The sequence below is a fragment of the Humulus lupulus genome, chromosome 2, assembly GCF_963169125.1.
Source record: "Humulus lupulus chromosome 2, drHumLupu1.1, whole genome shotgun sequence".
In the NCBI taxonomy this organism is placed as follows: Eukaryota; Viridiplantae; Streptophyta; class Magnoliopsida; order Rosales; family Cannabaceae; genus Humulus; species Humulus lupulus.
The window spans coordinates 280,942,949-280,964,187 of NC_084794.1; the positions used below are offsets into that span (position 1 = coordinate 280,942,949).

General features: G+C 38.0%; 3 protein-coding genes across 3 annotated transcripts; 2 read left to right on the forward strand and 1 right to left on the reverse strand.

Moving 5' to 3' along the window:
- The first annotated feature begins 1,591 nt into the window (after positions 1-1,591).
- On the forward strand, positions 1,592-4,023 carry LOC133819529 (ubiquitin-conjugating enzyme E2 32). Its single transcript, XM_062252800.1, has 5 exons — positions 1,592-1,799; positions 2,519-2,650; positions 2,775-2,859; positions 3,160-3,323; positions 3,424-4,023. The coding sequence occupies exons 1-5, from the start codon at positions 1,689-1,691 to the stop codon at positions 3,850-3,852; spliced, it is 921 nt and encodes a 306-aa protein (XP_062108784.1). The 5' UTR covers positions 1,592-1,688; the 3' UTR covers positions 3,853-4,023.
- Positions 4,024-4,387: 364 nt separating this feature from the next.
- LOC133819528 (uncharacterized) lies at positions 4,388-7,839 on the reverse strand. The gene is made up of 7 exons (XM_062252799.1): positions 7,642-7,839; positions 6,552-7,012; positions 5,490-6,138; positions 5,264-5,364; positions 5,093-5,182; positions 4,877-5,004; positions 4,388-4,753 (listed from the first exon to the last, which is right to left on the reverse strand). Exons 2-7 carry the CDS (start codon positions 6,912-6,914, stop codon positions 4,609-4,611), a joined length of 1,476 nt encoding a protein of 491 aa, XP_062108783.1. The 5' UTR covers positions 6,915-7,012; positions 7,642-7,839; the 3' UTR covers positions 4,388-4,608.
- A 3,608-nt stretch (positions 7,840-11,447) lies between these two features.
- Positions 11,448-13,088, forward strand: LOC133819530 (uncharacterized). The gene is made up of 2 exons (XM_062252801.1): positions 11,448-11,580; positions 12,112-13,088. Exons 1-2 carry the CDS (start codon positions 11,455-11,457, stop codon positions 12,634-12,636), a joined length of 651 nt encoding a protein of 216 aa, XP_062108785.1. The 5' UTR covers positions 11,448-11,454; the 3' UTR covers positions 12,637-13,088.
- The last annotated feature ends 8,151 nt before the right edge of the window (positions 13,089-21,239 follow it).

The window sequence follows — 21,239 nt, forward strand, 5'->3', positions numbered from 1 at the left end:
AAAAATTTGAAATGAGCTAGAGTAATGTTGGGAATTTAGTTCTCGACCATTTATACACCAGTGCTTGGAGGTGAAGTAAGTTCACCCCAACCGTTGGATTATCTAGGACCTGGGTACTCGAGGACGATCCAAGGGCCTAAAATTAGAGTGGTGCAGATCATGATCATTGGCATTGGAAAAGGAAAATCTCGAGTGTAAGCCGAAAGGACCCCTAGGGTACAGAAAAGACATTTTGGGCTATGGAATTGATCTTTCATTGATTGCACCGATTGATGGGCCCATTAATAGGATTAAGGCACGTGGCAGGAAATCTCGTAGTGACGTCAATGGAAGTCCAAGCATTTCCTGCCCAAGGACCTTTTGAAGCCTTCATCAGTTCTAAGTCACCACTGTCCGAGGACAAGTAGAGACTTGGGAGGCAAATGTTGCCTGTGTTTTCACCCAAGAACATGTGATCTCTCGAGTAAGACACATGCCTCTTTTATGAGGCAACGCCCAAAGGATATGTCATCGGGAGGTCAGTCCCACAGTTGGAGATCGTCCTCCTCGGATAATGAGAAGGCGTCGACATCTCTCCTGGGCCATGTCCCAAGAGCTGTGAATGTCTTCATAAGGTTACCTCCCAGGAACGCTTGGTAGTCTGCCTCTTTCCTTGCCCTCAATTATATTCCAGGCTGAGGACCTAGTCCTTGAAATCTTAGGGATAGGCCAGGTGTCAGCCAATGCAGATTAGCTGCCTCAGAGGAAGACATGACAACCTTTTTGGGCGATCTGCCTACAATGTTATCGATGGTATGACCCGACAACTCGTACTCCCACTATGCCGCCTAACACGAAAGTATGTACAACATGCCCTGACACTCCCAGGGGCATGTTCCCCGTAAAGTGGTTACCTTTCTACAATGGGCCTCGCAAATCTTGCTTGGGCTGTGGTCTCTATTCAATGTAGTCAAATGCATTGAAGTGTATTAATCCCCAATTATGGGAAGAGTGTATATTAATTACTTATGGTTAACATTAATGACATCAATCTCTATAAATAGGGTTGAGAGTCTGATTGTAAGGGGTTTGGTTTTTGAGAGAGAAAACTACTTGTACTCAGAGCAATCTAAACGCTACTTGAGAATACACTACTAGAGCTTGCAATCACAAGCTTACAACCATCTTAATACCAGAGATTCATGGATTAGGATTCTTTCATAACCTGAACCATGTAAAAAATTATTGCATTCTTATAGTTAATTTCTTTATTCTCTCTTATTAAGGTTGATAGCAAAAAATACCGTCAACAAATATATATATATATATTTTAAATGGAAAATCACCTTTGTAAATGATGTTTCGTATCTATGAGATTTGTAATTTCTTGGGTGGTTCCATTTCCTATCACCACCATAATTTTATTTGTGAGTTTAATGAGTAATGATGACTAAGCAAGCACCACCACCAAAACTACAATATTGAACTTCATATCCAGTAGAAAACGAACACGTAAGCAAACTCGTATCAGATGACGTGTCGCCACGAGTGGCAACGTGGTTGACTGTAGTCTAATCTTCTTCAAACAAATTCATTTATAAAACACCAAACTCACGGACCTTCTCTCTTCTTCTCTATCTCTCCGGCCAATTTTTTCATCGGAAGGTGGTGGTGGTGCGTTCGGCGAGATCAGATAGGATCAGATCGCGATGGCTGAAGATAAGTACAATCTCAAGAACCCAGCAGTGAAGAGGATTCTTCAAGAGGTTAAGGAGATGCAATCCAATCCCTCTGATGATTTCATGAGCTTACCTCTCGAGGTTCTTTTTCTCGGATCCATTTTTTACTTTTTTTTCCCTGATTGATTAAATGCTAATTTGTGTCAGAAAGTTATGGTTTTGATATCATAAAGCTCTTTTCTTTTTCTTTTTTGCTGTGGTGGATCGCTACTTTTTAGATATTGATTTGGTTTAAGATTTTTCTTAATTATAGTAGAACATTATAATTGTATAAATTGACCGATCCTTTGGATTGCAAGGATTAGATTTTGTTATTCAACAGTTTTTTGGGTGATGGCATGAAGGTACATGCACATTATATAATTGGGGTATTGAAATTGTATTGAATTGATTTGGAGTCAATTAGGGCTCAAATCCAAAATTGATTTAAGGGTTCACCAATCACTTCATTGGGATCAATGAGAATTTGTAAAGATATTGTTGAATTCATTGTTTTCATTTATCCTCTAGGGGAAGAATTGTCAGGAAAATTATAATTGGTTTTTGGAGTAAACTTGTTGTGTGGATATGGAGATTTCTAATGGTAATGACAGTATGCTGTACTTTTATGCCCAATTCTCCATGTTTGGGTATTACTGTATTTGTTTGAGGGATTTCCTTTGTTCTGGTCATTTTTAGTTCATTGGATTACTATTTGAGAAGCCTCTCTTTCTTCTGTGTATTATTTAAGAATGTAAGATTCACTTATCCCCATATGTATGAGTGTATGTAGTTTCTAAGAGAAAAAGTTTTGTCTGTAGGAAAATATTTTCGAATGGCAATTTGCAATCAGGGGTCCCCGTGATTCGGAGTTTGAGGGTGGAATCTATCATGGACGAATCCAGTTGCCTGCAGAATACCCATTCAAGCCTCCTTCATTTATGTTGTTGACGGTACAATTTTGTGATCGTCTATTATTTTCTCATGTCACTACTCTTGCATAACCATTCATTTGGTTCTGTGTTTGCTTGTTATTTTTACTGATACATGCTAAGAATTATTTGTTTTCTGCTTCAGCCGAACGGTCGTTTTGAAACACAGACGAAAATTTGTTTAAGCATATCAAATCACCATCCTGAGCACTGGCAGCCATCATGGAGTGGTAAATTTCTTTTTCTTTAAAATACTTCTTCTTAGATTGCGTATTAGGTAGCTTAGTGGAATTACGTACACCCTAAGCTGAGCAAATTGTGATTTTCCGTAATGACTTAGACGGTGAAATTAGTAAAATAACTTGTTCTTACACTAATTGACCGTGAAAGTCAATTTGCATTTTTTTTAATGATGATCTTATCCTTTAAGTTTTTTGTTAAAGTCATTCTTTGATAGCACTTGATTTTATACATCTCAGGCCTATTCTTAATTGTTCATTGCATATTAATTTGGTTTTTGCTGTTGGCAGTGCGGACTGCTTTAGTTGCACTGATTGCATTTATGCCCACAAGCCCAAATGGTGCATTGGGTTCACTAGACTACAAGAAGGAAGAGAGGCGTGCTCTGGCTGTTAAATCTCGGGATACACCACCCAAATTCGGTACCCCTGAACGTCAAAAATTAATTGATGAGGCAAGTTAGACTGTTACATTTGCATGTTTTAGTTCAGAATTTCTAGTTTTCATATTCTCTGACTTGTTAATTCTAACGCAATGTTTATCAAAAATCTCAGATCCATGATTATATGCAAAGTAAGGCACCTCCTGTTCCTCAACCCAACCCATCGCAAGCTCCTGAAGAACAACCTTCAAAAGAGGGTGATGCTCAAGCGAGTTCTCAGAATGGTGAGAGTAGCACCCCTGCTGCAGAGGGGCTACCCGATCCATCAGGCGAGGAAATGGTCATTGAGGAACGCCAGGAAGTACATGCAGACGCCAATGTTGGACCTGTGCCTGCAGTGACGAGAACATCATTTGTGGCTCCACCCAATGACTCAAGTAATCAGGTGATGCAGAGGCGAGAAACCAGGGTCTCAAAACCAGCCGATGATCGATTGTTCACATGGGCTGCTGTTGGACTTACCATTGCTATTGTGGCTCTCTTATTGAAGAAGTTCATGAAAGCAAGTGGACATGGTGCCTTTTTCACGAACGACTCTTAGATCACAGGGATGATTTTTGTTGAGGGCGTGAGAAGCTTAAATTCAAAAAGTGATGCTATAGCTAAAAGAAAGACTTCTATTATAACATTTCCATATAATTTGTAACATATTATTATAATTATCATCCTCGTGTACCCATTGTAATAATAATCTATTATAGTGTTCATATGACACCGGCTGTTATCTCTGTTTGTTTTGGTTGTGAGTAATGAATAAAAAAATAGGAATAAGAAAGGAGTTAAATTAAATCAATAAGTTATTAGGTATGGAAATATTCTTCTCCGTAATACCCTTAAGTTTTAGGTAGAGATGATCTAACCTAAAACTAATCAAATTTGTTGGCAGATATTTATGAAAACATCAAAATACTCTTTAATTGAATTATATATGATATCTACCAAAAAGGTATAAAATGGTGTATACCTTATTCTAATAGAGTGATTTTTTTTCCTATTCTTTTTCTTTTCCCCCACCAATCATGATTTTAGAGGCCAAGACTTATCTTGCTCTAACTTCACTTGAGGATACGATGACATTACAGAGTTAAAACCCAATTTTGCAATTTAACATCTAAAATATTTTCAGTCATTAGTTCTCAAAAAAATCAGTAAAAGAAGGTAGTACAATACAAACACAATCTTACTGATTATGTTAGGGTTATGTGAGGATGTACAAATTTTTAGGGGGTGAGATGAGCATTGTACCAAAAAAATGTTTAGCTGAGTTAATGTGGGAACCAGTAGAACCAAATGACCTTCAGCAGGTAACAAGAGGCTGCAACTTTTTATGCAGTGCCTTGTAACATTGAAGACTGCAGAGAGGGAGATTTGATTTTGAATCACGGTACTTGTAAGCATTTGAACAATTTGGCCCCACACATCTTTCCCGTGGAGGAGGATAACTGAAAATTATGATGAGTAAATAAAGCATCCCATAAGCACATCAGGTTTTATTTAAGCAAAAACGTATAGCTAGAACTAGTAGTAGTAAGTTCTGAACAGTTGAGAAGTTAAAACTTGTTTACCTGCAGTGAACTGGATTAAATATGTTTGGCAAACCAATATCATCAGAGAATGTAACGATGGATCCAGTGGGATTATTGACCCACCTAACAGTATTTGATGAAAGTGTGAGGGCATTGGCAGCTTTTCCCTGCAGGAAGCAACAGTCAGACTCATAGTCAACAATGTGTTACAACAAGGTTTCACAAAAGAAGAATGTTCCTTAAATTTGCAGTGACCTGTAACCACTCATCTCTATGTTTCTTCATTTTCTCTTCCCTTTTCCTTCTTCCAGAATCTTGGCCAAGTATTTTTTTGATTGCCTCAGCCTAAAAGTAAAAAATGCTTTATAAGACAAGACACCCAAATTAAGAGATGTTAACCATAATAATGCAGCATGGTATGCAAACCTCAGCCTCCCGAGCCGCTTTCTCTGACTGCATTCTGCGTCTCTGTGCAGCCTCAGCCTTCTTCAATTGTTGTTCCAGTTCAGATGGTTTCTCCTTTTTTCCTGTAATCAACCACCAAATAAGGTGATAATGAGATACTTATGGTTTGTAGATACCACATGCATATATACTGGGGGTGCTGTACACACACAAGAAAAACCACCAAAGAGGGAAAGAAAATACTCACTTTTAGATTTGGAAGGAAGTAAATAATTTGAAACATCAAAAGAACTGGCAGACAACCCATTTAAATTCTCTTGGCCTTGCTGCATGGCCCTAGCTCGTGTAGTCGGGGTTGATTCCTTCCACTCTTCTACATAAGGACTAGGAGACTCCTTTTTGACCTTCTTCCCAGTAGATCCAGGTTCCTCATCAGATATCACTTCTTCTTCCATGTAGTCTATATCCTCGAATTCTTTCTCCGGTCTTGACTTCTTTCTACTATCTTTTCCCAGCCTTGGCGATCCATAATCTCCAACAGCATCATTATACAACCCATCTATAACCAAACGACTCTTTGGAAGCTTCAAAATCATGTGTTCTTTGTGGCCTCTGTAATCCTTCCCATCTTCATTGCCACCAGAGTTCTTAGAGGCCCTAAGCTTCTCAAGGTAACGAATTTCTTCATCTTCATCATCATCCTCATTCAATCCAGCATCCAAGGCTCGCCTCTTAGGAAACCGATTGCTCTTACGAATAGGCTCATGGTGAGCAGGAATTCCCCTTGAAGAATTCTCCTTTTGAGAACTAGAATCATTTTTTGACATATCCTTCCATCTAACTCCAAAACCTCTCTTTTTATCTGAAGAATAGGAATGATTTCCATTTATGTCATCCTGCATCATCAGTAATATTTATATAACTATTCATACTAAAAGCAATCATTTATTATCATCCACTCTACACAATCAAAACTAATGCACAATCCATGAATGTGAGAAAATGCAAAATATATCCTAAAGAAAGAGAGAGAGTGGGTGTTCACTGAAGTAAACTTTCTTAAAAATCAACCAGAGACCAGATAATTAAGTGCTTGTGCAAAAACAAAGGAATACATTCATTTAACCCACTAAGCGAACTGCTATACTATAATCACTGGGCCGTGAGGATTGGAACAGATACAGTTGGGATTGCATTAACCTGAAGTTAGAGAGAAAGCTGATAACAACCAGACAAGTCTACAATAAAAAATTTGTGTGGAATGAGACCTGCCAGCAGTTTCTTGATTAGAAAGATCAGAGCATGTTACCTGAGGAAGCCGCTTCTCTTGAGTTGTAAAGGCAATCACAGAGCTAGAAGAGTTTCTGGTATTGGTGCTACCACCATAGGAAAAGTTAGCAGTGGACTTGGTGTGGATTGTATGAGTAACACCACCCACTTTGAGTTTCAACTTCTTCAGCTTGTTCCCTCTTCCCAATCCATCAGAGACAACCACTCCATCCCCGTTATCTTGATTTTTATCATTGTCTCCATTGCTATAAAGCTCTGTTGACAATGGCCAAAGATTTAAGTTTTCTAGAAGCGAATGTGAATCAACCCGAGGTCTTCGAGATGCATTACTTCTTTTCTTTCTCATAACAGCTAACTCAGACCCATCCAAACTTTCCATCATTACAACCTTAAATTCAGTTCTGCTGTTTCATTATTTCTTTGAACACCATAAAAGAAAGGGGTTGAAGATCAAAATCAAACAACAGCATTGCTCTTAACCTGAAGATTGTGTTCATTTACAAAGAGTTAATACCTATAATAGTTTGATACAAGAAAAGTTATTGACCAGTAGCTATGAGTCACCACAAGTAGTTATGAGCAAGCAACCAGTAGGCCACTTCTAAAAAATTTATAGTAAATGTTTATCAAGAAAAACACAAATGTAGATTGCAGAGACTACCTAGACAACAAAATTTAGTGCTTACAAAAATGAGTTAAAAGTTCACAAAAATTCGAAGCTTCAGATAAGAAATTAAGCCAATATTGCACCCATCTGGAGAGGAAAACGGAACATAGAAGCTTAAAACTCTCTACAAACAAAAATAGAATAGAGCACAAAACTCAAAACTCATTCTCACTCTTTTGCTCCATCTTCCAACTGACAAAACAGAAATTCAAGACCTCCATTTTAGTACAAGAGTTCCATGGACCATAGTTACCCTACACTACCTTGAAGCTCAAGACAAACAAACATCCCAAAAATCTAACCCTTCACTACTCACACACCACTTTTTCATAAGCAACAATACATTTTTCCGTAAAAAAATTCCAGGAAAATTTTCCAGAGAATCAAACAGAGCCATGGAGGATATAAGAAAAGAAAGTGAGGAAAAGCAAGAAAAACTTACGTGGAAGAAGTGAGAGAGCAAGCACCAGAGGTCAATAATGGAGTAAAGAAGAAACCTAGTGGAAGAGAGTATGGTTTGCCATTTTTCGGAAGAAAAAAGCAGAAGACCCCAACTCTTTTATCTGCCATATTTTTTTTCTCCATTTTTATCTTCTTTTCTTTTTTTCTTTTAATTTTTTTTTATTTTCTTGATAGTTTGAGAAGGGAAATTTGATAAATCATGCTTACATTAGCTTAATAATTAAAATTTGAACCAAAGTTAACCACCCTATGATACAAATGCTTATCTTTCATTTAATACCAAAAATACCCCTCTCATAACAAAATCCCATACCTTTCCTCTCTAAAATCTTGCAAAAAAGATACACATGGGTAAGTAATTTTCTTTGATTCTTGTTGTTGTTGGTTGTTTTTATGATTTAGATTGCTGTTTAGATGTTGGATCTGTAGTTTGTTGGTATTTTTTGCTGTTTTTTTGGTGAAAATCGTGGTCTGTGAAAATCTGCGTTTTTTTGGGTTCCTTGAATTTTTTTTCTAAATGCCCGATAGTGTCCGATATAGGCCCGATGCAGGGACGATAGTTGTTGGGTTTCAAGGTTAGTGATGAGGTCCGATGGCCACCCGATGCTTGCCCGATATGTTTTGGTTACCCGATGGTCATTAAGGTTCGATGGCTACCCGATGGTTGCCCGATATTTATTTTCATTCTACAAACCCTTTAAGTACGATAATGGATCGATACGAGTCCGATGCATGCCCGATAGTTGTTATTAAGTTAATGCAGACCTATTAGTACGATTGTACACGATGGTACCCGATAAGTGCCCGATGCTTTCCCAATAGTATGATGGTACACGATTGTACCCGATGGTACACGATAGTGATAAAAAAACTTGATAAAAACCGTACCTTTCGGCTTTTCCCCTGCCCATTTCCCGTTCCCTCCCAAATCCCAACTCTTCACTCCCACAAAACCATCGAGCAACATAAGTACTCACACCCGACGCTTCTCTCTCCCTCACCCACCATCACCCGACGCTGCTCTCTCCCTCACCCGACGGTCGGAAAAACCCCCACCGGAGACGTAGAAAAACCAAGCCCCAACCCCCACTGGAGACGAAGAAAAACCAAGCCCCAACCCCCACCGGAGACGAAGAAAAACCAAGCTCCAACCCCTCACCGGAGAAGAAAAACCGACACCCCATTGCGCAAAAATGTCTAGGGTATGTGTTTTTTTTAATCTCTTCTCCATTAAAAAATGTTATAGTATGTATTGTTGAATTTGACTGTGTTAAATCTGACTGTGTGACATCTGATAAACCGTAAAATTTTGAAAAAAATTTCTGGGTTTTTTAGAGGTACGATAAGGTACGATAGTGGGTCGATATGGGTACGATAGTATTTGTGTTTCTCATAACTTCAGGTTGAAGATGAGTGTACGATAGGGGTACGATAGTGGTTCGATGGTGGTACGATAGGTTGTGTTTTCTGATAACTTGAGGTTGAAGATGGAGGTACGATAGGGTACGATGTTGGGTACGATGTGTGCCCGATAGTGGGAACAAATTGTTGTGTATGTTATAATACGATGGTGTACGATGTTAGGTACGATTGTGCACGATAATGTTATAGTTCCAGTTTTCCATTGGTGTCCGATATGGTGCGATAGATTCCGATAGTTGCTCGATAGTATATTGCAGAATATAAAATTTGATGTTTTTTTTTGTTATTCTATTTAATTGGGTATTTATTTGTTTTATGCAGAACTTAAGACCTCCACAACTGATAGTTCCAGTAGAGGAACATTTTACGGGACGTATCACTTGGCGCGGCAGTTGGTACTTTCCAAAGATTAAAGCAAAATTTATACAGTGTGGTTTATTGGATAGGGTGAAGGAATCCCCTTTCAAACAGTTCTTCATGGCGGAACCATTAAATTTTTCTGGTGCCTTAGTCCATCAATTGTTGTTGCACAAATTCAGAGGGGAGAAGACTGACGAAGTCCAGTTTTATATTGGGAAAAAAAGATGTAGATTTAGCCAATTGGAGTTCGCTTTAGTTACTGGTTTAAATTTTGAGGCCGGACCGTCTGAAGCTGAGATTAAAGCGAAGACCACTTCGGATCGGTTGATTCTTGAGTACTTCAATGGTCATTCCCCAGTGAGCATAGGGCAACTGCGCAGAACTTTTGAGAGTTGTCAAATAGTTGATGATGTGTACAAGATGGGTTTGTGCTTATTAGTTGAGGGTGTTTTGAAAGGTCGTGAGGAGAAGTTGATGGTTTGGACTGACATGCTGAAGATGGTAGACGACGTTGACTTCTTTTTCCAGTACCCGTGGGGGAAGATATCATACCAGAAGTTGTTACAAACTTGTCAAAAAGACTTTGTTGAAATGAAGAAGCATTTACAGAAGAAGATTGAGAAAGGAAAGACTCAAAAGGAGGCCAAGTACTCTATTTATGGGTATGCTGCAGCATTGCAGTATTGGGCTTTTGAGTCCATCATTGAGTTGGGTCAGGATCATGCTGTGAGATTGGGCCAAGGCATACCAAGAATGATCAACTGGCAGAGCAAGGAGAAAGTAGAGATACACAAAGAGCAACTTATTAAGTTGTTTGCCAAAAAGGTGAGCTTTTACTTTACTTTTGAATGTTCTATATTTTTTTCTAGATATGCAATTTTATGGGTACTGCACGATAGGAATACGATAGAGTACGATTTGAGTACGATTATGGGGTTATTTTGTGGTTTTTTGTCAACTGTTTGAAAACTGACTAAGTGGTACGATTTGGTACGATGATGGTCCGATGGGGGTACGATATGTATTCTTTGTTAATGTAGTAGTAGTGGTACGATATTGGTACGATGTTGTACGATGATGGTACGATAGTTAGCAAGCAATTCTCACTTACGGGTACGATATTGTTATGTTATGGGTACGATATGGGTACGATAATTGCATGATATGGGTACGATATGGGTACGATTGGGGTACGATAGTTTACCAATTGACATGATATATTGTTTTACTTTCCAATCTAAATATGCATTGTTTTTTGTGGCAGTTGACAGTATACCCCTACCTGTGTGCCCGACCTGCTGAAGAACAGTATGTGAGGACCCTTACAGACAATGAAGCCCCATTGTATGTGGACATGGGGTTAGAGGAACTAGAGGTGGGTCCCGATGGACAGCCTACACAGGAAGCCTTACAGAGCCAGGCTGAAAAGCTTGCTGAAAAGTTAGCTGAGCAAGCAGAAGCAGCAAATATTTTTAAGGAGGTTCCACCAGCTCAACCTGAGGCACCTGAGGTTCCCCCATCAACACCTCATGCCAGCACCTCCTCCCAAGCTGAGCAACCAGGCTACTCTATGATTTTGGCCAGGTTGGAAAAGGTTGAAGGGCAACAAAGTGCCCTTATTAAAGGTCAGTCCGAGATCTTGGGTCAATTGCAGAAGCTTATGACAATGATGGAAGATCTTAGTAGGCCAGTTCCAGATCCACACCCTCAGTCCACTGAAGAAGGCCCTCAGTCTCCTGTAGATGAAGACATTCTCCCTAACGATTACAGACCTGATGATGTAGATGATCACATTTTTCGCACACCAGAGGATATGCAAATTACTGTAATCGGAGATACTGAAGATTCTGAAGTACAATTCTTAAACATAGCTCCACCAGCACCGGAGAAGAGGAGAGAAAGAAAGAGGCCTAGGTGGTTCGATGAGTACACTGCAATGAGGAAAAGGAATAAGAAATCGAAGACAGTAGTGAATGTGGATCCATTGAGGGTTGTTGATGGTAAATTACTTATGACCTTTCACAAGTGGTTGCTTGGCACCATTGGGAATAAATATCCGAGGGAATGCTTCTCAGGGACACACGATGCTGCTTGGTTCCTGAAACTGCATACTCCGAGGACATGGCTTTCTGACTCTGTAAGTTTTCTATAACTTCATAATTAAATAATGTTGAAAATTTATTTAAATGTTTCTATATATAGTGGTACGATATGGGTACGATATGGTACGAAAGTAGTACGATAATTATAAGTGTCAAATTATAAACTGTTTATGTCAATGGTACGATGGTGGTACGACATTAGCACGATAGTGGTACGATATAATTTGTTAAGTAGTTACTATTACCATCATAAATTTAGAATTTGTAGTGGGACAATTTAGGTACGATGGTAGTACGATAATGTACGATGATGGTACGACAGTGGGACGCTAGTGGGTACGATGGTGTATAATACTAGTTTTTGCCATAAAGGTACGATGATGGTACGACATTAACACGATATTGGTACGATAGAAGGTTTTATTGTTAATATATTCATGTACGATTGGGGTACGATAATGGTACGATTGGGGTACGATAGTTACTATATTCATGTCTGATAGTTTTTTTGTTTGTTTATTTTGGTACGATATTGTGGTTACTGACTTAATTTTCCTTTAATGTAGCATTTAGATGCAGCATTTCATCTCATGAGGAGGCGTCTAGAATTTTATCCTAACGTGTACCCTCAGAAATGTGTTGTTATGCCTACAATTTTTCCCGAATCATTGAAGGGTCGGTGGGACGCTTTTCCAGGTTCTGACTACTCTAGATTTAGTTGGGATGACAGTATATTGGACCTGGTTAGGGGTGATGCAGTCCAGTTCTTACCGAGTTGGCAGAACAAGGAGTTCATTTATTTTGCCCTCTTCTTGAAAGACCAAATGCATTGGGTAGCTGTAGAGGCAGACCTGAATGGGTGGATGCTCAACATCTTTGACTCCAGTATTGGATCAATTTCCGAAAACGATTTGATCAGCTTGATGGTTGACTGGTGTACCATTTTCCCGTCGGTCTTGCGACAGTCCGGTTTATTTGAGAACCATGACGTTATACTCGCGCCTCAGTTGACAGCATCAGAGAGTCAGGTCAGACCCTTCGATTGGAAACTCATTCCACGTGAATTCGTACCGCAAACAAAATCCAGGTGAACTTTATTAAATATCACATATTAATTATTATTTCTTAATTACAAAACTTTATTAAATTATTGTTTATTTTCTAATGCAGTGGCGATTGCGGATGTTACGTAATTGAGCATATTGAACATAAGCTTCTACAACTACCATTTGATAATGTAACTGACAATAATATGAAACTTTTTAGGCAAAGGTGGTGTGTAGACTTATTCTACCAAAACTTATGTTGAACGGTCTTAATTTTTTTGAATTGTATAATTTTTTTGATTGCTCTTTTTGTAATTACTACATTTTAATGTGCTTAATCTTTGCATCGTACTATCATCGATCACTATCGTACTCTATCGTACCCTCACTTGCCTCACAAATTTCACGAACAGTCCTGAAACCATACCATCGTACCATTATCGGACAAATATCGTACATTATCGTACCCTAATGTCGTACATTAACTATCGTACTACATCGAGCAACGTCGTACCATATTGTAAGATACATTTAAATAATCCTACAACAAACAATATCGTGCATTGTCGTACCGGCATCGTGCACTATCGAACCAACACTGGATTATTACATATTTAAGAGTTTCATAATGGAGAAAAAAATAGAAAAAAACCTGCAAAATCCAGCACATAACAAATATTACTAGTTCAAGCAGAAATAAAACATAATAGGTCAACTAGAATACAAACAAAACAAGTTAACCTCGGTACTTGCAAGACGCTTTGTTGTGCCCTTTACCACCACACTTGCTACAACATCGTTGTATCACAACCTTGTCTCCATTAGAAGGATATCGATTTTTCCTAATTCGTCCGACCTTTTGCTTCTTCGGTCGGCCTACAGGTTTCTTCTCAATCGGTACTCCAACTTGGATGTTCTTAATGTCTTCAGGCAATTCCCAATCATCCTCATCACCAACTGGCATAATTGTCCCCTCATATGTGCTCTTCCAACTCTCTCTTGTGTAATATTGAGAGCACAATGCGTACATGCTAATATTTCGTTCTTGAGCAGCAGCACATGCATGTGGACAAGGAATCTTCATGATTTGGAATAGGCCGCAACTGCATTGTCGTGCCTCCAAATCAACTATACCACCGCTCTGAACTGTTCCTCCGGGGTGGACATTAAATGTATAAGGTCCAGCTCTGTCGACGCTTAAGAACCGAGATTTCTCAAATTGACATGACAAGTCCCCCTCCATAACTGGTGATAGAGTCGTGCTACACTTTTCAGCGTTTTCCTTTCGAGTAGCAAACCATGTTTGAATAGTAAACCTGATGAATTCAACAAAAGCAGTGATCGGGAAGGCTCTTGCGTCCTTAGTTTTGCTGTTGAAACTTTCAGCCCAATTACTTGTCATTACATTGTAACGGTCCCCTGGAAAGTACGCACGAACCCATCTTTCAAATCCAATGCCCTCAAGATATAGTGCAACTCGAACATCCATTGCTTTTATCTTTTCAAATTCTCTTTCAAAATCTGTCTTCTTATACGAGTATGCACAACTGTAAATATGATCCGTGAAGCAATCAGTCTTGAACTTGCTAGCCACGTTCATAATAATGTGGTGGTAGCATGCGCCATGGGGTGCATCAGGGAAGACAAGTTCCAAAGCATGAACAATGCTTTGATGCCTATCCGATACGAATGCTAAGTTCTCAACATCACCAATCGCTTGTTTCAACTTCCTCATGAAATAGGTCCAAGAGTCGTGGTTCTCACTGTCAACCATTGCGAAAGCAATCGGAAATATGTGACTGTCTGAATCCAATGCCACGGCACACAACATTTGGCCACCATACCTAGTTTTCAAGAAGGACCCATCAATACATATAACAGGTCGACAAAACTTGAATCCCCGCCTACAAGCACCCAGAGAAAAAAAGCAATACTTGAAGCGACCCTCGTCTACCTTGAAATCAGTAATGGAATCGGGATTGTTCAACCGCAGCATGTGCAAGTACCCAGGTAACTTCGAATATGAAGCTTCAGGCGTACCCCTAACTATGTGGAGTGCTTTCTCTCTGCATCTCCAAGCCTTCTCATAACTCATTTCGATCCCGAAAGAATTCTTCATATCTTCTCTTATTTTGGAGGCTAAATAATCTGAACCGTTAACTGAGAATTTATCCTTGATCAGTTCGGCAACTACCAAAGGTGATGCTTGACGGTTATCTTTTTTTCGAACATCGAGGGAACATGTGTGTACATTTTCAAATGCTGTCACCTCGAACATGTTAGAAAGTTGCTTCTTCTTCCCTCTTAACCTCCACCCACAATCAGGATCCTTGCATGTAATATACCAAACATCAGTACCAGACTTCTTAACTATAAAGTCGAATCCCTTCTTCATTGCAAACAAGCCAGCAACCTTTTTTAAATGTTCCTTGTCTCTGAAAAACTTTCCTAAATGAATCTCCCCGCCCGATGTGCCACCCATAGATATATAGTGACTATTATCCTCAATGTCTTCTCTTGTAAACATCTGAGCTTTGAATTTACTATAATATGTCGAAGAAGAGAGTGGATCACTAAATTCTCTAGCATCATTTGTTCCGTCTGGACGACTACTACTAGTACCAGGTGTTTGGCGATCTTCTCTACGGGGTCTACTTCTACATGTTGTTTGCCTCGGTATTTGGTACGACAGTGGACTCAGGCTCAAAGCTTGAGAACGGACCTCTGTTTCTTGGTCGTCATTGCCCTCAAAATCATTTTCAGGGTCAGGACAATCAGGAAAATCATCATGAAATGGCATCTGTGCTACATGGTCAACTGTTGGTATGAAAGGGTTTGATTCAGGTACAGCAGTGGCTACCAGCACCTCCGGATTTGTTTCTGGAACATAAGTCCCAACCTCACTACGAGTATCCTTAACAGTACTTGGTGGAGGATTACGATAAACAATGATATTCTTCTCCACCAAAGTCACAAAAAGGGGAACAAATTCATCTGGCTTCTTCAAAAGCATTGACAAATATAAGCTTACACCCTTGTCATTCCTTATAAGTTCAGGCCGATACATTAACCCTTTCATGTACTTATAATTCACTTCTAATTTCAGGTCATACTGCACTTTGTCAACCTCCAGCTCTGAGTACAGAAGTTCAACAAGTTGTGAGTAAGTTATGTCCTTCTCCAACTCGAACGTTAAATTTTCGGCTCCATTAAAAACCCAATCTCTACCTTCACGCTCCCAAACACCATTATACATTAAGTACGCGAACAAAGTTGACCCTATCATGTACAAAGAAAAAAAATCAGTAAATGGCAACAAAATGTCGAAATTTAGTTCAAATGTTTGGGAATCGTACCAGTATCGGGCCATATCGGGCGGTATCGGGCAAAGTTTTATTTATGTTTTTTGATCACTTAAAACACTAATATCGGGCAAGTATCGGGTAACATCGAGTACCATCGTACTATTAGGTCAGCAGTAACTTAATAATAACTATCGGGCATATATCGGACTACTATCGATCTATTATCGTACTTAAAAGGATGTGTAGATTTAAAATAATAATCGGGGCAACCATCGGGTAGCCATCGTACCCTTATAACCATCGGGTAACCAAACTATCGGGCAACCATCGGGTTGCCATCGGACCTTCATCCCTAACCTTGAAACTCAACAAATATCGTGCCTGTATCGGGTCTCTATCGGACACTATCGGGCATTTAGAAAAAAACTCAGGGAACCCAAGAAAACGCAGATTTTCACATGACACGATTTTCACCCAAAAAAACAGCAAAAAATACCAACAAACTATAGATCCAACATATAAACAGCATTATGAATCATAAAAGCAACCAACAACAACAAGAATCAAAGAAAATCACTTACCCATTTAATATCTTCACTATGAGCAAAAATAACACAAAGCTTGGTGTTTCTCCTCAAACAATCCACAATGTCCGAATGTGTATCTTTCTTGCAAGATTTTAGTATAAAAATTTTGTGTGTAAAACGTATGGTGAAGAGAGAGTGAGAGAGAATGTATGGTGAAGAGAGGTATGGTGAAGAGAGGTAGAGAGGAAGAGGGAGAATAGAGAGGAAAGGTGTTATGAGAGGGGTATTTTTGGTATTAAATGAAAGATAAGCATTTGTATCATAGGGTGGTTAACTTTGGTTCAAATTTTAATTATTAAGCTAATGTAAGCATGATTTATCAAATTTCCCTTTGAGAATGGAGAGCACAATTTTTTATGCAGAGAATTATTTTCGAGACATTAAATTGTTTTGAATGGGCCTCAAAATTATGATAAAAGCCCAGGAACAACCCGGACCTGTGTCCATTTGAGACTTGGTTCACTTTAAATTTCAATTGTACAACTTTTTATTTTCCAACTGATTTGTACCCAAAAACAAAAACAAATAGCTGATTTTGCCATTTATATACTTTACTTGGAAACCACGATGTCCCTCCTTACAAGGAAACTATTGTTCTTAGCTGATTTGTTGCTTTTCTTTTTTTGTAATTTAATCATAACAATATAGGATATGGTTTAATGATTTACACTTTAAGACAGAAAAAAAAATTGTACAAATTTTAGCTTACATTTGTAGTTGTATATATTAATAATTAGTCAAATTTAGTAGCCTAATGAAATTATTATGATGAAGTCAGAATTTTATTATTTCATATTGGTGTAATTTAAATAATTATATAAAATATATGTATTAAAAAAAATTGAGAAGAGATTTAGTATTAAAAGTTTATAAATAAAAAATTACACTGAAAATTAAATTTAAAATAATAATAACGTATATACCTAGAAATGTATAGATAAGGAATTAAAAGATACATTAGTCATTTTTAAGTTGATGCATGTAAATAAAATTCCTTTTCTTGTCTTCAATATGTTGTCTCTTGGTATTTGGTATGGTGTAAAGTAAAGGTGGGAATGAGAATCTAAATTATTTCTATGTTTGGTTCAAATTTTAAGGGAGTAAAGTGAACCATTTTGTACACAAGAGTTTAATATTACCTCCATCCTAAGGCTTTCTACACTTTCCAAGGCAACTCAACTACTCAAAACAAACACCTTCTAATTTTTACACCCTCTCCTACCTGTTGACCATAACTTCATCATTGCACCACATCACCTTGGTGTTGCTTGGGTTTGGAAGTGTGGTGGGATGCCTCAAATCTATGGTTTTTATGTCGATATTTGGTGGTGTCGGTTGTTTTGTGGTTGCGAGAAGATAAATAGGCTGAGGGGAGTGGTGAAGACACATTGTGGCTGAAAGAACAACAATGGTCAACTATGGTGATGAATGACGCATTTGCATCTTCCATTTTAATCAATTTCATGTGTTTATTTTGTTGGTGCACTACTTGTGGTTGTGTTGTGGATCACCATTTTCTTGTTTTTTAGCGGGTTCTATCTAAAAATCAATTAGTGATTAGTGAAGTTACTCATGTTCTTATTATTAGTTCAATATTCTTACACTTGTTTCACATGAGACAATATACTCTAATATCCCTCTCAAGATGGTGATTATTTTTCTCTCACCAATATTGAATCACCAGATCACAAGCGGCCTTTATCAGCTTACTTATTTTTTTGGATCTCAAGTGCCTATTTACACTATGCGGATCTCGTGCGGCTTAGCTTGCTATTTAGATCTCAAGTGTCTTATTGCACTGTGAATCTCATGCAACTTACTTTTGTTTTAATTCTACTTACTATTTGGATCGGTGTGGGTCGAATATCCGCTAGGGATATGATGCATGATACCATGACAAGAATCATGGATTCTATCTAAAAATTAATTGGTGATTAGTAGAGTTACTCATGTTCTTATTAATAACTCAATATTTTTTGCACTTATTTCATATGAGACACTATACTCCAATAATCTTAGTGTGAATAATAGTGTTTTGTTTACCTGTGATCATCTGATGGATTTTTGGTTTGTAATCATTGGTATAATCTATCAAAACTTTTATATGAAAGAAAACAAAGATTTTTCTACATAAAATTCTGCTTGAACGTCAATAGGTTTTTAGTTGGAAAGTGTGCATTATTTTTCTTTTGCTTGTATGCCTATATTAGTCACACCTTTCGAGTGATCTATATTTCCTTTTTCATAAACATTACGTGTTACTTGTAAGGGACTATGTCGTTGTTAACATTGAATGAAATTTCTCTGTCTTTTGTTTTTAAAAAAAAAATAAGTTTATGCATATAAATTGAATATAGATTGGTGGTTTCAAATGAACACACTTAAATTAAAAATAACCCTAAATTAAATGTACAATTGATCAAATCATTTTTGTGTTAACAAATGGGGCATTATATTTGCACCCCAAAATTTGATTAGTACACCCATTTTTATTAAAAATTAATATTATTATATATATTACAACTTGTGCTTACATTTTTTTTTCTTTTTCATATTCTAAAAAGTGCATATCAATAATATATATTTTAAATATTTAAATAATAAATTAAAACAAAAAATATATAAAAACTTGTTAAAATAAGAGTTTTTTTTTTCTAAAAAGTTATACATTATTTTTTTTAAAATTATGAAAGCAATATAAAATAAAATTATTAAAATTAACAAAAAATAAATAAATTAAAGAATGTGAGAAAAAATATTGAGAAAAAGTGCTATAGATAATTTTAAAAATTAATATTTTTTAATTAATAGGGTGCCTATATATATATATATGTTGACGCCGTTTTTCGTCAAACAGTGAAAGAAGAGGACAAAAACAATAATAGATAATGGCCAAATACAATAAAACAAATCAAACACACGATTTTTACGTGGTTCAGCAGTTAAATCTGCCTAGTCCACGAGTCTCTGTTATTAAACTCAAAATTATCTCTGAAAATTCTTAAGCATGAATTCTTCAGAGTTTTCTCTCAAGGATCAGAATTTTCGGTCATTTACAATGGCGCATAGCTTCTCTATTTATAGAGAAGGATGCAGAATAATATCCCACATATTTTGGGTAGTTACTCTTTTTGTGAATAAAATAAATGGCCTTAAATGCCTATAATCAGATATAAAAGGAAACGTCCCTGAAGACCAGGAAACACATAACTGATCAAATAATATCCCACGATTCTAGGGGATTTACATTAATAAATGAGGATTACATCTCATATTTATAATACTTGTAGATATTCAATGTGGTTACTGCGTATCTCTAAGGCTTTAGTCTCCCAGGTTTCCTGTCACCTTTCGAGCTGGAGACATCTTCCGAGGTCACTCAATCTGTTCGAGATCGTATGCGCGTCGAGCTCGGGAACCCTGATCCGAAGTTGTCTCCGAAGATGGATGTGTTCCCGGGGCTATCTTTCGAGATCATGAACTCTTCGAGGTCACCATACTCGAGATCGTCCATATCCTGCAAGCTCGGCATATGATCCTAGAGCTTGCTTCCAACCTTATGAGTCCACTTATTTGCGAATCCAACTTTCGAGGTCATAATTAACATAGCTCGAAATCTGGGTATAACATTTTGCCCCCTCAAAAGTATTTGCTCGAATCCTAAGAGAAGGAAACTTTTGAACTACTTTCCCTGAGAACTGCACCGTCACACCTTTGAAAATGGACACGCGTCAGCTGGGTATTGCTCACTTTTGGTACTCGAGTGCCTTGGAAACACGCCCACGATCGTCCGTCTGACAACTTTTCGGCGCCTTCTTGTCATTGATCCCCATCCGTTCGATCTAGTGAGGATTTCACTCGACGCTCCTGATTAATTCCTTTTCCCCACTTATATATACAAGACCCCACTCTTTATCTTCTTCTTCACTTTTACCTTCATTCGCCATAAGCAAAAAAGAAAAACAAACTCAGAGACCTCTTTGCAAAATTCCTATTCTGTGCATGTTTTCTCGACCAAAGAAGCAAAGGAATCCTGGTCTGTTCGAGTCAATGAGCTCTTTCCTGCAACCTCTTCTTCGATCGACGATCTCTCTGCAATCGCCATTATTGTGTAAGTATGCCATTTTTTTATTTAAACTGTTCTTGCTGTGTATCTGTTTATACTGGTTTGCATCCACAATAGGAAGTTTTAACACGATAGGCTTTCATGCCTTTTAGACTTTCATTCTGGATTTTCGTCTCTGGTTTATACCCAGTTTTGACGTTTGAATGTGGTTCCCATTTTCTGGGTTTTGAAATTTTTAGGCAACGTTTCTTGTGCACTAAGCCTTCAGATAAAAACGTGGGTCTTGATAAATGCACGAAACCCAAAGACGTATTTCCTGGTTAACCGCCACTCTTCTTTCCCTTGAATTTTGGGATTTTCAAAAAATCATCCACGCTCCTTTTCTTTTTCGTGGAATACACGCCCCTGACTCTTCAATAAGGATCTTAGTATTTAGTGTCTTGTTCCTAAATTTCCGAGCTCACTCCATCGAGCTCGTAATTCTTGCATGCATGGCCCTCACCATATTTTCTTTCTCGTTAGATGTCACAGAATCTGGAAAGACGGTGGGGGTCATTGCTGGCAATCCCTTACGAGCCAAAATCTCCGAGCCCAGAATCGCTCTTCGCCCGGAACCAACGCCGGATAAGAGAGTACGAGTTTGCACGAGAGCAGGAAGATATTCGAGCCCACTATCGCCGCCAGATAGAC

Excerpts from the sequence above, each read along its gene's own strand:
- LOC133819529 (XM_062252800.1), top strand. The coding sequence starts at position 1,689 with ATGGCTGAAGATAAGTACAATCTCAAGAACCCAGCAGTGAAGAGGATT. Across the intron at positions 1,800-2,518 it reads TCATGAGCTTACCTCTCGAG|GAAAATATTTTCGAATGGCA; the intron begins GTTCTTTTTCTC and ends TTTTGTCTGTAG. Across the intron at positions 2,651-2,774 it reads CTTCATTTATGTTGTTGACG|CCGAACGGTCGTTTTGAAAC; the intron begins GTACAATTTTGT and ends TTTCTGCTTCAG.
- LOC133819528 (XM_062252799.1), bottom strand. The coding sequence starts at position 6,914 with ATGATGGAAAGTTTGGATGGGTCTGAGTTAGCTGTTATGAGAAAGAAA. Across the intron at positions 6,139-6,551 it reads AAGAGAAGCGGCTTCCTCAG|GATGACATAAATGGAAATCA; the intron begins GTAACATGCTCT and ends CTGATGATGCAG. Across the intron at positions 5,005-5,092 it reads ATAGAGATGAGTGGTTACAG|GGAAAAGCTGCCAATGCCCT; the intron begins GTCACTGCAAAT and ends TGCTTCCTGCAG.
- LOC133819530 (XM_062252801.1), top strand. The coding sequence starts at position 11,455 with ATGACCTTTCACAAGTGGTTGCTTGGCACCATTGGGAATAAATATCCG. Across the intron at positions 11,581-12,111 it reads GGACATGGCTTTCTGACTCT|CATTTAGATGCAGCATTTCA; the intron begins GTAAGTTTTCTA and ends CCTTTAATGTAG.